The sequence below is a fragment of the Pholcus phalangioides genome, unplaced genomic scaffold (genome assembly GCF_987345545.1).
Source record: "Pholcus phalangioides strain wild (caught in Gottingen) unplaced genomic scaffold, Ppha-v1.0 ptg000015l_1, whole genome shotgun sequence".
Classification (NCBI taxonomy): Eukaryota; Metazoa; Arthropoda; class Arachnida; order Araneae; family Pholcidae; genus Pholcus; species Pholcus phalangioides.
The window spans coordinates 2,465,010-2,478,132 of record NW_028301608.1 but is presented as its reverse complement, the minus strand read 5'-3'; the positions used below and the strand labels follow the sequence as shown (position 1 = coordinate 2,478,132).

Genomic DNA, 13,123 nt, shown 5'->3' with positions numbered 1-13,123 from the left:
TTTAATTGGGGAATTGAGGCTCTAAAATGTTTAATTGTTAAAAAGGGTCATGTCCGTATCAGATTTTACTCTCTCGTGGCTATTTTTAAGTGATAAAAATTTAAAATCCTCTCTCAGGGCTTCATTAAATGCATTCCACAGACATTGCAATTAAATTTTTTACCAAAAAAAAAATTATTGGAGAAGATATAAGTTTTTTGCCTCTCTTGAAAACTTGAGAAAATGTGACATGACCCCTTTTTACATTTAGCGATTCAAATAATAAATGAAATATAGTAAGCAATGGAGGAGCTAAGATTAATTTAAATTTAACTATGTTAAGAGATAGATTTTGCCCATTTCAGTACTTAACTTGATGTTCATGCTTGATAATTGCAACAAGTTCCATTTATTTTAATAGATCAGTTTGAACTTAGACAAGCACTAATACTCTGAAGAATTTTTTTGTCAGTTGCATTTTTATTTCTTTTTTATTTGTGTTTCTTGCTCCATTTTTTGTCAATTTTATGGGGGGCAACTGATTTCTAATTTGTCTCTGTTTGGCTAGAGCACGAGTTGCATTCTCAAAGCAGTCTTTAGATCAAACATTACTGCAGCTTCATGTTGCAACCAAGAAATTTGGAATTTGTTTACTCCCCAATTAACTTATGGTCGAACCTTCCTTCTGGTTAAACAATGCCAGGAGAAAGACATTTTTACATGCTTTGCAGCACTGATTAAAAAACTAAGCATGTTGAAAACATGTGCTCTTTGGAAATAAAAGATGTCTTTGAACTGAAACGTGGTAAAGTGTGAAAATAATTTTCAGTTATGTATCACAAAAAAAATAGCCAAGAGAAAGCCATTTGATAAAGACACTCTCCTCTTTTTTCCTGAATAAACCTACTTTGTGAATTAATTCACAATTCTAATTGATTTAAAAGGTGGTTCAAGTGACGGCTACATTCTTCTCTCACAACCTTCTCAACACTAAATTTGATAGGTGGCAACTGGTGTTGTAGGACTTGAACCAGTATTCTCTAAATGACACAATTGAAAAAAAAAAAACAGCTGGGGAAAATTTTCATTTGGCTATAAACACTTTTTTGGTGAACTGTTGATCTTAGAGGCATACTTCCAATTAGAAAACGTATCCAAATAATTTGCAGTACTCAGATACGTCATTCATATTGCAAGGGGTTGTATAGTTATTAAAATAAAAAACTATGAAAACTCTGTGATGAAAAACCCAATCCGAAAGTTGTTGTCTTGTCTCTTCTGAGGTAAAAAAAAACCTTCCATGTTTCTATGTGCAATACTCACAGAGATATTTAAATTAAAAAATTAGGGGAAAGTTGGGAAAAAACTGGATAAGTTAAATACGGGTAACATGCGTTTTTTATCCCATTTATCCTGTTTTTCCAACTTTTCCCAGTTTTTTAAATTGAAATATCTCAGCAAATATCTACACTTTGAAACAGTTATGTTATTGGATAACTACATGTTATTTGGATACTTTTTTTTTCTAATTGGAAATGTGCCTCTTGGATCAATGGTTCACCAGTAAAATGTGGTGGTAAAAGGTGTGTGCACACTCTGTAGTGCACACATGTGTAGATTTTAAGAGAGATATTATGAATTTCTATTATTTCTTACACGAATAATTTGCTTAATGCTGCTCATTTTAGTATAGTATTATGCCTTTAGTTTTGGAATGGATTATTGCAGGGCTTGACAAATCGAGAAAAAAAAATAAGCCGTAACCAATTTTTTGGAGCCAAGAGTATTCCTTTTGCCTGAGCTAAAAAGAAATCATGCATAGAAAATTTTAAAAGCCAATATAAATTTTTTAGTTGCCATGGCGACCTTGGATTTGTCAAGCCCTAGATTATTGCTGAGTAGAGATACAAATGAATAAAAATATCAATTCCATTGGTAAATTTAACATTAGAAAATCTTGAACTTCAGAGAGAAACAAATTAGAATATGATGTGAAACATAACGATCCTTTGATATTCAAACTATCAACACTATGTAATCCAGGGCTTAACAAATCAAAAAACAATTCAGGCGTCAGTCAAATTTCTGAGGAGCAAAGTGATTTTTCACAAGAAAAAGGCTTAAATAATGTTTTTCTGACTTTTCCCAGAATAAATGACCCCTTCCCATCAGTGACATTCTTACACATGGATCCACGAGGGCACAACTCAAGGGCCTAGTGAAAATAAGATCTGATTGAAAATTTTGATAGTAAGCATACACAAATTGGTAGGCAAGCACTTTGGAACAGCTATAATACAATTCCTTTTTTTCCTTAGGTGATTTCTTTTCCAGTCTGTTGGTGCTTTTCTTCCTGGTTGGGCATTTTCTTCCATTGGCATTTTTGTATATTTATTATTATTTCTTTCAGGTTGCACTTTTCCCTTTTCACTATTGGATATATTGGAGCAACCCGTAAATGTTGTTAGTAATAATAGGCTTTTGTATAGACACACTGTGTGTGAATTAATTGAGCCGTTAAAATTTTGGAGATAATTTTTACTTTGTTCATTTATACGTTTTATCGTATGTACCATTTTCCCCCAGTATGTTACATCCAGTTATCTTGTTGGATCCTGGCTACGGCAGAGGGCTCACCCGAGCTAACAAGCCAACAAGGGAAGACATGGTCCAGGACCTGGCATGGCTACGGCAGAGGGCTCACCCGAGCTAACAAGCCAACAAGGGAAGACATGGTCCAGGACCTGGCATGGCTACGGCAGAGGGCTCACCCGAGCTAACAAGCCAACAAGGGAAGACATGGTCCAGGACCTGGCCTGGCCACAGCAGAGGGCTCACCCGAGCCAACAAGCTAATGAGAGAAAACACGGACCTAGCGCCTGGCCACAAAGAACAACAAAGGGCTCAATAGAGCTACAAAGACATCATCAGAGCACATCGATATAAATTTTGTATAACAGAAATATTTAAATCTGTATATATCTTTTTTTCAAATAATGTGTTTATATTCATGCAATATGCATAATATAGCACCCAACACCACCCAGCCCCCCTCATCCAGGGCAATGGCTAAAGTTGACAATGGTCGATAGAACCTGGGTGATGCACGGCATGAAATGAAAAATATCTTGTTGGATAAATTAAGTATAGGGATATGGCCGGAGTTTGTGTGCAGTGAAGTAGTAGTAGTTACTTGTTGGAATACCTATCGCCTTTACGCGTTATCGAAATATACCCTTCCGATATATTTCTCTCATTCATTCAATTTCTATTTATACAGTCGAATCCCTTTATAACGAACTCCAAGCGACCGTAGAAATCACTTTGTTATAACAAAATTTTGTTATACAGGAATTTCAGGTTATTTAAAAATATCCCTATGTAAACTTATCTGGGGAATTAGAAAAGTGTTTGTTAAAACGAGAATTTCGCTATAACAGTATTCGTTAAAACAGGATTCGACTGTATTAATTTTTTGTATACTAGCCATTATATTTGGTCACGCAATCCCGTTTTTATTGAACCCAGAGAACTTTTTTAGCCCTGACCATTGTATTATTTAAAAGAGAGTCCAGGTTTTTTTACTACTTTCAATCCTGTATCTGATCTAATACAGAGCTTGATAAATCAAGAAGATATTTAGGCGCGCCCCAAAAGCAGAATAAGCTGAAATCTGACGTAACAGAGCAATCTAGGAGTTTTTACCACAGAATATTTCCAGTCAGCAAGGGCTCATTGCAGAACATTCTGCTTGGGGGTGGAAGAGCGCTAGAAAATTTCATAGGAGCCAAACATTCCCCCCCCCCCCCGAAACAAAATTGATCCAAAATATAGTATCCTTTAATTTCTATGGGACTCAAGGGGCCCCCTTCTCTGCAAGCAGACAGACTGACATAATTTCAGAAAATTTTGTGGTCCCTATATTTCAATTCAGTTATCAAACATAAAAAAAATTAAATGTCAATCTAATTTTTTTAGTAGCTATGGCAACCTGGCGCGTGGGATTTGTCCAGCCCTGGTCTAGGACGTTATATTTTCAATATTGATCCTTTTTTATTTAGTCTAAAAGGGTATTTTGCGTGTTATTCTTTTTGTCATTTGTTTTTATTGGATTTTTTATCTTTTTTTTTAACCCTTTAAGCATCATTGACGAGATATCCCGCCTCCTTAAAAGTTACTTATTTTAACACCAACACCTGCTGAAAATCAGAGGAAAGCATACTTCATTAGGAAAAATATGGCATTTTACAGGGAGGTTAGCAATTTCTGCTGTGCCGCTTAAAACGTTAACAGCCATAGTATTACTCTTTTCAACTATGTGTTAAAATTTTTTTGTAAGAAGACATTAGCAAAAAAGACATATGAAAGCATGCCTTCGTTTCACTCTTGGTGACTTCTCATCAGGGTTTTCTCAACATAACAGCATGTTAATAGATTGAAAAAAAAAAATTTCTCTGCTGTTTTCTCAGCCTGAAGCTCGTTACAATATTTTCTATACAAATCACAAGTCACTTTCAGGAATTCAGCATCTCAATGACAATTTTTTAACATTTTTCATGCCCTTAAACATGAGATTTTGTGTGTCTCATTCCATTAAAGTATTGGATATATTTTTCACTGTAGAAACAGACTTTTGTTAACACTGTTATTCCCTGAAGTCCCTTTCACTGCAGGGTTTAAGCTACAGTCATATTTTTCGCAAAATGCAAAAGAAAATCGTAGAATGCAAAAAAGTAGTAGCCACTTTTGCAAAAATGTGCACAGGAAGAAAGAAATGAGAAATCCAACCATCAATCATTACATTAGCATTGTAGCATTTTGCTAAAGCTTTTCACCCATTTTTGTTTTTTTTCGAAAGGAATTTTTTATCCAGCTTAAACCCTGCTTCACTGTCTGCATTACCATGTGCTAAAGATAAAAAAAACCTTTACCAAAACTGGCAAAATTTTGAACTTTGGGCTGCTATCAAGGTTACAAAGTTAAAATATATCTGTCCAATAGCTATCTATTCTCTGAACTGATGTCATTACTTACAATTCTTTGTATTGTACTGCAACGCATTCATCACACATAATTGATAGTTCTGTTGGTGATACAATGTTAAGAAAAATCCCAGCAATAATTTTAATTGCAGGCAGAGTATAATTCTCTGTACTAGAGGGAGCGTGAGTAAATAGAAGAGATGGTGGGAACATTTTATTCTCTCCAACATGTTTTGGAAAGGTAGGACATTCGTATATAATAGGTATCTCACATAGTTATGTAAAACGAGCATGCTCCTAGCACAAACTTCCTCCTTTGACTATTGTTAAGAGCAGACAGTATCATGCACCCCATCAATGCATGGGTGGCCCACGGACCGAGCGGTCATATTGGGTGCTGCTCTAAAAGGGGCACCAAATGCCCCTTGGATGGATGAAAAAAGCTTTGTCAACCAAAAAACGTGGTAAGTAGCTCCAAAAATAGGTTCCGCATGGGTACAGATTTTTTTTCTCGAGCCACCCCTGTTAACCAAATCCGCATTTTCGTGACGTGAAATTGTCACGATTGGCAACGACCGATGATAACCACACGACTGCATAGTGGCTAGATGACAAAACTGGATATCAGCTAGAGCTCTTACAGATCCTGTTTTTCCCAATGATCTCCAAAAAATTTGGCAATTTAAAAGAGTGCAATAATCCCCTTTTCAATTTGGTATGAATGCAATCTTGTGGGAAATAAAGCAAATTTACATCGCAGATATGCTGTCTTTTAACACCAGGTAGGTAGTCGCAAAATTACCGTTATTTTCAGTATATAACCAATGGGAGAAAAACTCCAAAAAACTTGATATAAATTGAATCCATATTTTATATAACGCGTCAATTTGGCTAAGGTGCTTTTTTATTTGGCAACAACGTTTTCCATCTGATTAGCCAAATTGCTACCATGGATAAAAAGTCAGGAGAAATCCTGGAAGGTTTAAGGATATGAGCATCGGTATCACGGGCAGCTTGGCAATTTTCAGCGGCAAACATGTCTGACGACCCCATCAAAATTCTCCAAGGCCGTTAGACACATTACGGGCACCGAAAAAAAATATAGCCAGCATAGAAAACAATATGAAAAATATCATGAAACACAAGAGAAATGGAAACATAAATAAGATTTGGATTATAAATATGATATGGGGCTGTCGAACGCTATTGACGCTCAAGCAAGCATAAAAATGCTAAAACCAACAAGCATAATTATAATAAAATTATCACTATCTAAGACTGAACATCAAAACAACATAAGGTATCCACTCTTAAACAAACAATGGTCCTGCATGTTGTATAAATAAATGTATTCTATGTATTATAAATTAAAACCCGGACTCTCTTTCCTCTCTTTCCGGGAATCTATTCTTTTAAATAAAATAAATAAGAAAAATAAATAAAAAGGATACAGGGGCATCCTGTATGCAGAAAAGAATAAATATCGAATAATATTAAAGGTACAACCTGAGAGATATCCAATAATTAATTAATCCGAACCACACGCTACATTAGATCATTTTCTCTTCCTTCCGTATATATTATCTCCCAACGGTTTTTCAAATCATTCAAAATGCCTCGGCTATAAGGTGATGTCATTTAAAAGAGAAAGAAAGAGAATATGGAAAGGGAGAAGACCCGTTTGAAAATTTCAAAAGACGAGCTAGGAACATGGAAAAACAACAACAGTGTCACCTTTTTTAACAGAAATAATTCTAGAACAACGACAACCCAGCAGAAAAACGGCAATGCAGAACACTACACGGTGGCACTGGCGACTTATCGTTGAAAAAAAGTTGCCAAGTTGGCGTGTCTCTCATACCGAAGCTGTTCCGAAACCCTGCTTCTCATCATGCTCTAGGGAATTTTTTCTACGCCAGAGAAAATAATCACCAACACATCACCAAAAGAGGATTATACCCCAAAGCAGAATATGCCGAAAACTGACGTATGTCATAGAACAATCTGGAAGAATTCTAAGAAAAAATTGTAGAAAACACCATGCACTACATGGGAATTTTTGCTGCAGAACATTTCCAGTTAGCTGAAGGCTTGTTACAGAACAATGCAAAACATTCTGCTTTAGGAGAATCATACTATAACTGTTCCAGTACTAATGCTAATTGTTTAGTCACCAGGGCAACCTGGGATTTGTCAAGCCCTAATGTAATTGATATAAATATCAATGTGTGTATGTGTGCGTCAATCCTGCTTACATTTTCCCAAAATTGTCATGAAAAAGTGGTATAAGCGGGAAAACACTTTATATGGGTAATCTCGATAAGTATTAGTAAGAGTTAAGAACACGAAAATGAGGCATAGTGAGTAGGAAGCATTACAAGATTCTACATGGGAACATTAAAGCAGAATCTACTGTAATACTAGTTGACCATAACCACACATGCATCTTGTAAACATTGCACTGGAGAATTTTTAATGAATTGGTGCATGCAAGAATGTACACGGTTCTAATATATCTATGTTAACAAAGTCACCCTTGTTTCGTGTTATACATGTGCTGCCATCTACCTTCCATATTTTGAAGTAAACACGGCAGATTTCGATACAAACACGTGAACAATAAAATTTCGTGTAACAAAACCGCACCTGCTTTGACAGCTTTAATCTTTACCACGTTCCCATTTCGAGAACAGTGTGCGAGCCACGCAATGACGTCTCTCTGCGTATAGCCAGCTACTTTCTGTCCTTGAATTTCCAATATGATGTCGCCTCTAGAAATATTCTGATATGTACCGTGGTTCGAACCAAAGAAAGGGAACTCGCCATTATCCGAACCACCCTCTACAATGAACTCGAAGGAACCATCCAGTCTCGCAAACACGTCGCATTCGTAAGCCAACTGGCCCCACTGAGGAGGAGGATGTTGTTGATATGCAGCATCGCAGCTCTCTGTGGTGGATTGGATGATGTTGCGATTGGGAGTGACACACCTCTGAGCAGCGACTGCATCATCCACCGAAGGTTGGGGCGAGGATGATAACATAATTGCCAGTTTTGTTAAATGCCCGAACAATGTGAATGTGGCATTTTGGCCGCTTCTCACCTATTCGTACGGCGATGATTTGAGCGAACATGTGAGCGAAGCAGCGAAAAACACATAATCACGTACCCAGCACTTTACTTCGCTAATCACTCACTCACTCGCTCGCTCATAATAGACGCAAACCATTTAACACGTGATGTTGAATGGGACCGTGGACATCATCCTACGTCGAAATGGACATCGCGTATAGACATAACTAATAAATTCGCGACCAACCAAATATTATTTAGGTGCAAAAATTCAAATTAACAACAGCAACAGGTTTTTGACACGCAACACACACTTGCGATTACGATTACGCCGATCCACACACTCTCTGGAGGGTAATTAGTGGACCGAATTGAATTAAAATTCGAACGAAACCCCAAGAAACAGAAACAAAATAAATTAGGCCTCACGATCTAACTTTTGACAACAAGTTTTAATTGATAAAATACCTAAAAATTTTAAATATTCAGAAATTCCTTCTTTATCGATTACATCGATTAATAAATAATATCTTTTCACGTTATAAAAACAATCTTAAGTAATTTACCGTAGTTTTAAGATATCTTTCCTATCATTAAAGCAATTTAGGATGAAATCGTATATTCTTCTCATTTCAAAGGAAAAAAACTTTTCATTGTGAAAAACTCTAAAAAAATAAATAAATAATGGAATTAAAAACATTTTAAACATAAACGATTTGATGATCGTTATTAAAAAGTTGAAAATTTTATTTTTTTTTTTCTTGGAAGTGTCAGTTGAATTTTAGTGTTTATCAATATCGTAATCGTATTATGGATGTAGCCAATCAGTGATTTGAACTCAAAACTTGAATGTTGAAAACATTAGTGAAAAATTTGGTTACTTATCTATAATAATATTTCGACTTTTTTTTTTAAATAATTAAATTTGGTTGATCGCTTTCAACTTAATAAGTTTTTAAACATTTTCATCATATTTCATTGAAAACATTTTCATGATTTGTCTTTAAAAAGGTAACAGTATGTCTTAAAATGCTATGTCAATCTCAGGCCACATCAATCTCATTTCATTATTTTGAATCTTACATGAGTCAGGCCACATCATTTTTCATTATTTTGAATCTTCTCACATGAATGATTTTATTTGAAAATGAATCTTTAATTCTTCAAAGTCCAAAGATGGGTTCTTGGTTTTATGTTATGAGTTGTATCCAATGAATGAGAGGGTTTTCCAGTTGTGCTCAGCACGACTTGTCAAATCGAGAAGGTATTTAGGAGCCAATGAAATTTCCTAGTAGCCAAGCATGATTTATGAAACCAGTCCTGAAGGCTAAGATTCCGTAAGTGAGGTTGCGCCAATTTTGGGGATTGTTTTTTGTTGCCAAATAATTATCTTGGCGGTTTGGTCTTTCAAAATTTTTCATTGGGGCCAATGGTGCTTTTCATGCACTAACGTGCTATCATTATATATTTTAGTGTCATTTTCATTTCTGGTTCTCACCAGTGCCTTAGCTGTCTTGTTATCGTATTCGTCATTATTGAACTTTATTTAGACTGAAACCCTATTCGTCATCGGGTATCGTTTGGTGGGGAAATTTTTCAATTTTTTATGGATGAGAGCATTCAAACAAAAAAAACTTTAGTTTTTGGCAGAATTCAGTGAGATACCTGTAACACAAATCATAGTTTCTTGCCCAAAATGTGCCACTAATATGGTTCCAAACAACAATCGTATCAAAAAATTTGATTGGTGCTGGATTTGCCAGAGTAAGCATTTAAAAAATTACCAAATGTAATGAGTTGGTGAATCTTGTGGTCAATATTTTCTCCATTGGTTCTAGAATTCCTACTCACGATGTTCTAGTTTTGCCGAAAAAGTGCCAAATTTCTTTTTTTTTGCCAGGCATATTGATTTGCTTTAAAATTTTTGGCGAGCAAAAAAATTCTAGGTCACCAAGGAGCAAAAACCTTGGCGAAGTTCGAAATAGCCAAATTTGGTGCAACCCTGCTTACGGAATCTTATCCGTCCTGAATACAGTAAAACTGATCAACTGACACTGTCTGGACAAGAGCTGTGACGGATAACAAATCCATAATACATATGTACAGAACGTGATTTCACTGCCGGCTTGGGACAAAAATGAAAATAAAATCTTTTAAAAGTGAATAAAACATAAAACATGCATATTGTATTTAGTTTTACACACAGAAAACGATCAATATAAACATCAATGCAAGGACAGCCCAGGTAATGGTGACATTGAAAATAGCGTCCTTTATGTTGTGTATCGCTTCCTAAAATTCTATATCAGTCATGGCATCATCAATTCGTGTCTTTTTTGTCTTGGTGAATTTTCTTTGAATTTATGGCTCCTGTCTAGCGTCAAATATTTCCTTTTTAGTGTAATGCATTTAAATTTGTTATTTATTTAAAACATGCTGTGTGGAAACAAACAAGCCAAATTGCTCAATTTGGTTTTGCTTTGACGAAAATTAGCCAAGACAAAAAAGGGATAAATGGTATGGTTACAACGTTAAATTACTGCTCCTGTCATCCTTCCCGTAACCCTGGAGAATAACACAACATCAGGTCTGGCAATTAAAAAAATAGTCGCTAGCCATAGGTATCAGAAATTTAGTTTAAATTGCTTAATAGTATATGTTCAGTTATAAAGCTTTTGAAATGTTCAGATTACTGGTTCAAAGGTTCTTGCTCTTTAAACTATTCTATTCTATTATGCAGTAATACTCCAGTATATGTAACCCTCTAGTGGTTTTTATGAATAACTAAAACATGGATTGGGCAGCTACCGAATGGAAAATGAATCTATCTCCTCAAGCATTGCAAAAAATAGATGTCCTTGAACATCAGCTGGAACAGTTACAGAAGGAGCGGCAGCAAAAACTGCTTGTAATTGAGAATTTGGAACAGATTATTGACAGCCATAAACGAAAGGTAACATCAGTTCTTTTTTTATGAGAAATCTCGTTAAAAATTGAATTCTTTTCTTTTCCTACTGCTTTCATCAGTAACCTTAAAACTTCCCAGTATGCCCTATTTAATGACAAACTCGCATTGTGAAACTTGAATCGCATCATGGTACAGTGGTGGTTGGCAGAATTTGGTTTCTGCGTTCCCAACTTTAAGGCCTGAATTTGAGTTGATCTCCTTGTTAAAAAGTTTTACCACAGAGAGTAACTGGCCTACAACGGTACGAACGCACAATGCTAGATACACTCTCAGGCTGTTATGTTCACATTTTCGGCACGAATCATTCAGTAATAAATTGCCCATGGTGATAGACCGGAGTTGTGCTTGGTTGGAATGCAAGAATAATATACTCTGTACTGATTTATTGTTTTTGGCAATATTTTTGGAGCACTTCCTCATAGGTCCTAAATTATCATGGTCCTTTAGTTTCTATGAAGGTTCCTCACCAAACCCCATTTTCTATTTTGTGTTGTATATTTATAAATATTTCATGAACTCTTACCTCTGTGGTTGATGTTCTTAAGAAAAAATATAGTGATACCTTGGCTAACTAAGATTTGTTCCAGAATCACACTCGTTGGATGAAATATGATTTCCCATAGGTTTATATGGAAAATCGTTTGATTCATTCCAGCTCAAAATTTAAAGGTAAGTTTTTTAAAACACCAAGGAATGTTATAAAAAAGACAAACTGATTCAAGGCTAAAATGAACAGCTTCAAAATTGAATAAATGAGAATGTACAGGAAGTTGAACTATACTGAAGACCTTTTTATTTTACACTGATGTATGCAACCAATAACAGCTTTAGTTTAGTAAAGCTTGTGTTGACGCAACCCAATCAGGTTTGTACGTGACCCCATCCATTTGTGATTTAATCAGCTCATTTTTGTTTGACACATGCAGATTGAAAATGACTACCAGACTGTTCTGCTTAATGCTAAGAGTCTTGCTCTGAAAGAATGTGTGCTCTGAAAACAGAGGCTTCTGTTTTATATACATTTTCTATTAGCTGAATCTTTTATTTTGCATGAAATGGCTCAAAAAATTTCAGAAAGAGACGTAGGTACATCTGAATAAAGATTCTGAGATGGACATGAGTTAAATGGACTCCAATGAGAATAATTCTGGTGATTGATGTAAAAATTCAACTCACGATGCAGATTTTTTATGTTACCACATATATTGTTTTCTTCATAAATGTTATCAGCCGAATCTGTATTCGTTAGCTGAGGCCAAAAAATTACAAAAAGAGTTTTTGTTAGCCTAAAAATTTGTAAGCTCAGGTATAACTGTATAAAAGCTTCCTAATTTTTTTTTAAATTATCCTGTTAGCTATATTGATCGATCTGTATGCTACAGGAAGAAGAGCAAAAATCTGAAAACTGCTGTTTGCAAAAGGAAGTACGAACTCTTTCTGAACAATGCCAAGATTTGGAAATGAAACATCAGAAGCTTCAAGTGGAGCTTCAGAGTCGTGATGCTAGAGCAGACCTGCTTGAAGGCCAGCTTTTGCAAATAAAAAGGAATTCATTCACGGTGAGCTAATTTTAATTATTATGTTTCACTGGCTACTAATGAAGAAATATTAAAATTATAAGTTTTAAATCTTTTTGTAATTGTAAGTTACAGGTTGTGGGGTAAATTGAGCAAATACAAACTTGGTTAATTCGTAGCTCATGGGGACAGCAAAAAAGTTCGAATTATCCAATCATCAATACAGAATAACTATTTTTTTCACTAAAAAAGCAAAAACTGTTGCTAACTTTGAAAATGTATTGAATGGTTGAATGCTATTACTTAATATGTCAGTTTCTTTATTGTTGCAACTAGTGCTTGTATAAAACAACATAACAATCATGAAAATTATTTCATCTGTAATATTAATTTGTTTTCTTTTGGATGCTCTTAAACATTGAACAAAATCTCCAAATTGATTTAGAGAATAAAAGATGTAATTTTCTAGCTTAAGCAGCCTTACTTTTTTCTAACATGTCTGTAGCTTTGTTTTTAATTACACAAATGCAAAGATATGTACACACATAAACATGTATACAATATACAAACATATATACATATACAATACATACACTATTGACATC

General features: G+C 35.1%; 2 protein-coding genes across 6 annotated transcripts in view; one reads left to right on the top strand and one right to left on the bottom strand.

The window, feature by feature from the left end:
* LOC149075238 (membrane-associated guanylate kinase, WW and PDZ domain-containing protein 1-like) overlaps positions 1–8,347 on the bottom strand; it is a 102,149-nt gene extending 93,802 nt beyond the window's left edge. For all 3 annotated transcript variants that reach the window (XM_089242540.1, XM_089242541.1, XM_089242542.1), the window contains exon 1: positions 7,608–8,347. In XM_089242540.1, the coding sequence (XP_089098666.1) occupies positions 7,608–8,004 (397 nt within the window). In that variant the 5' untranslated portion in view covers positions 8,005–8,347. The remainder of the gene's footprint in view (positions 1–7,607) is intronic.
* Positions 8,348–8,855: 508 nt separating this feature from the next.
* LOC149075237 (uncharacterized) overlaps positions 8,856–13,123 on the top strand; it is an 82,127-nt gene continuing 77,859 nt past the window's right edge. The window contains exons 1-3 of one of the 3 annotated variants that reach the window (XM_089242536.1): positions 8,856–9,044; positions 10,774–10,986; positions 12,384–12,560. In XM_089242536.1, the coding sequence (XP_089098662.1) occupies positions 10,825–10,986; positions 12,384–12,560 (339 nt within the window). In that variant the 5' untranslated portion in view covers positions 8,856–9,044; positions 10,774–10,824. The remainder of the gene's footprint in view (positions 9,045–10,773; positions 10,987–12,383; positions 12,561–13,123) is intronic. The other 2 variants (XM_089242538.1, XM_089242537.1) reach the window with 2 other exon arrangements.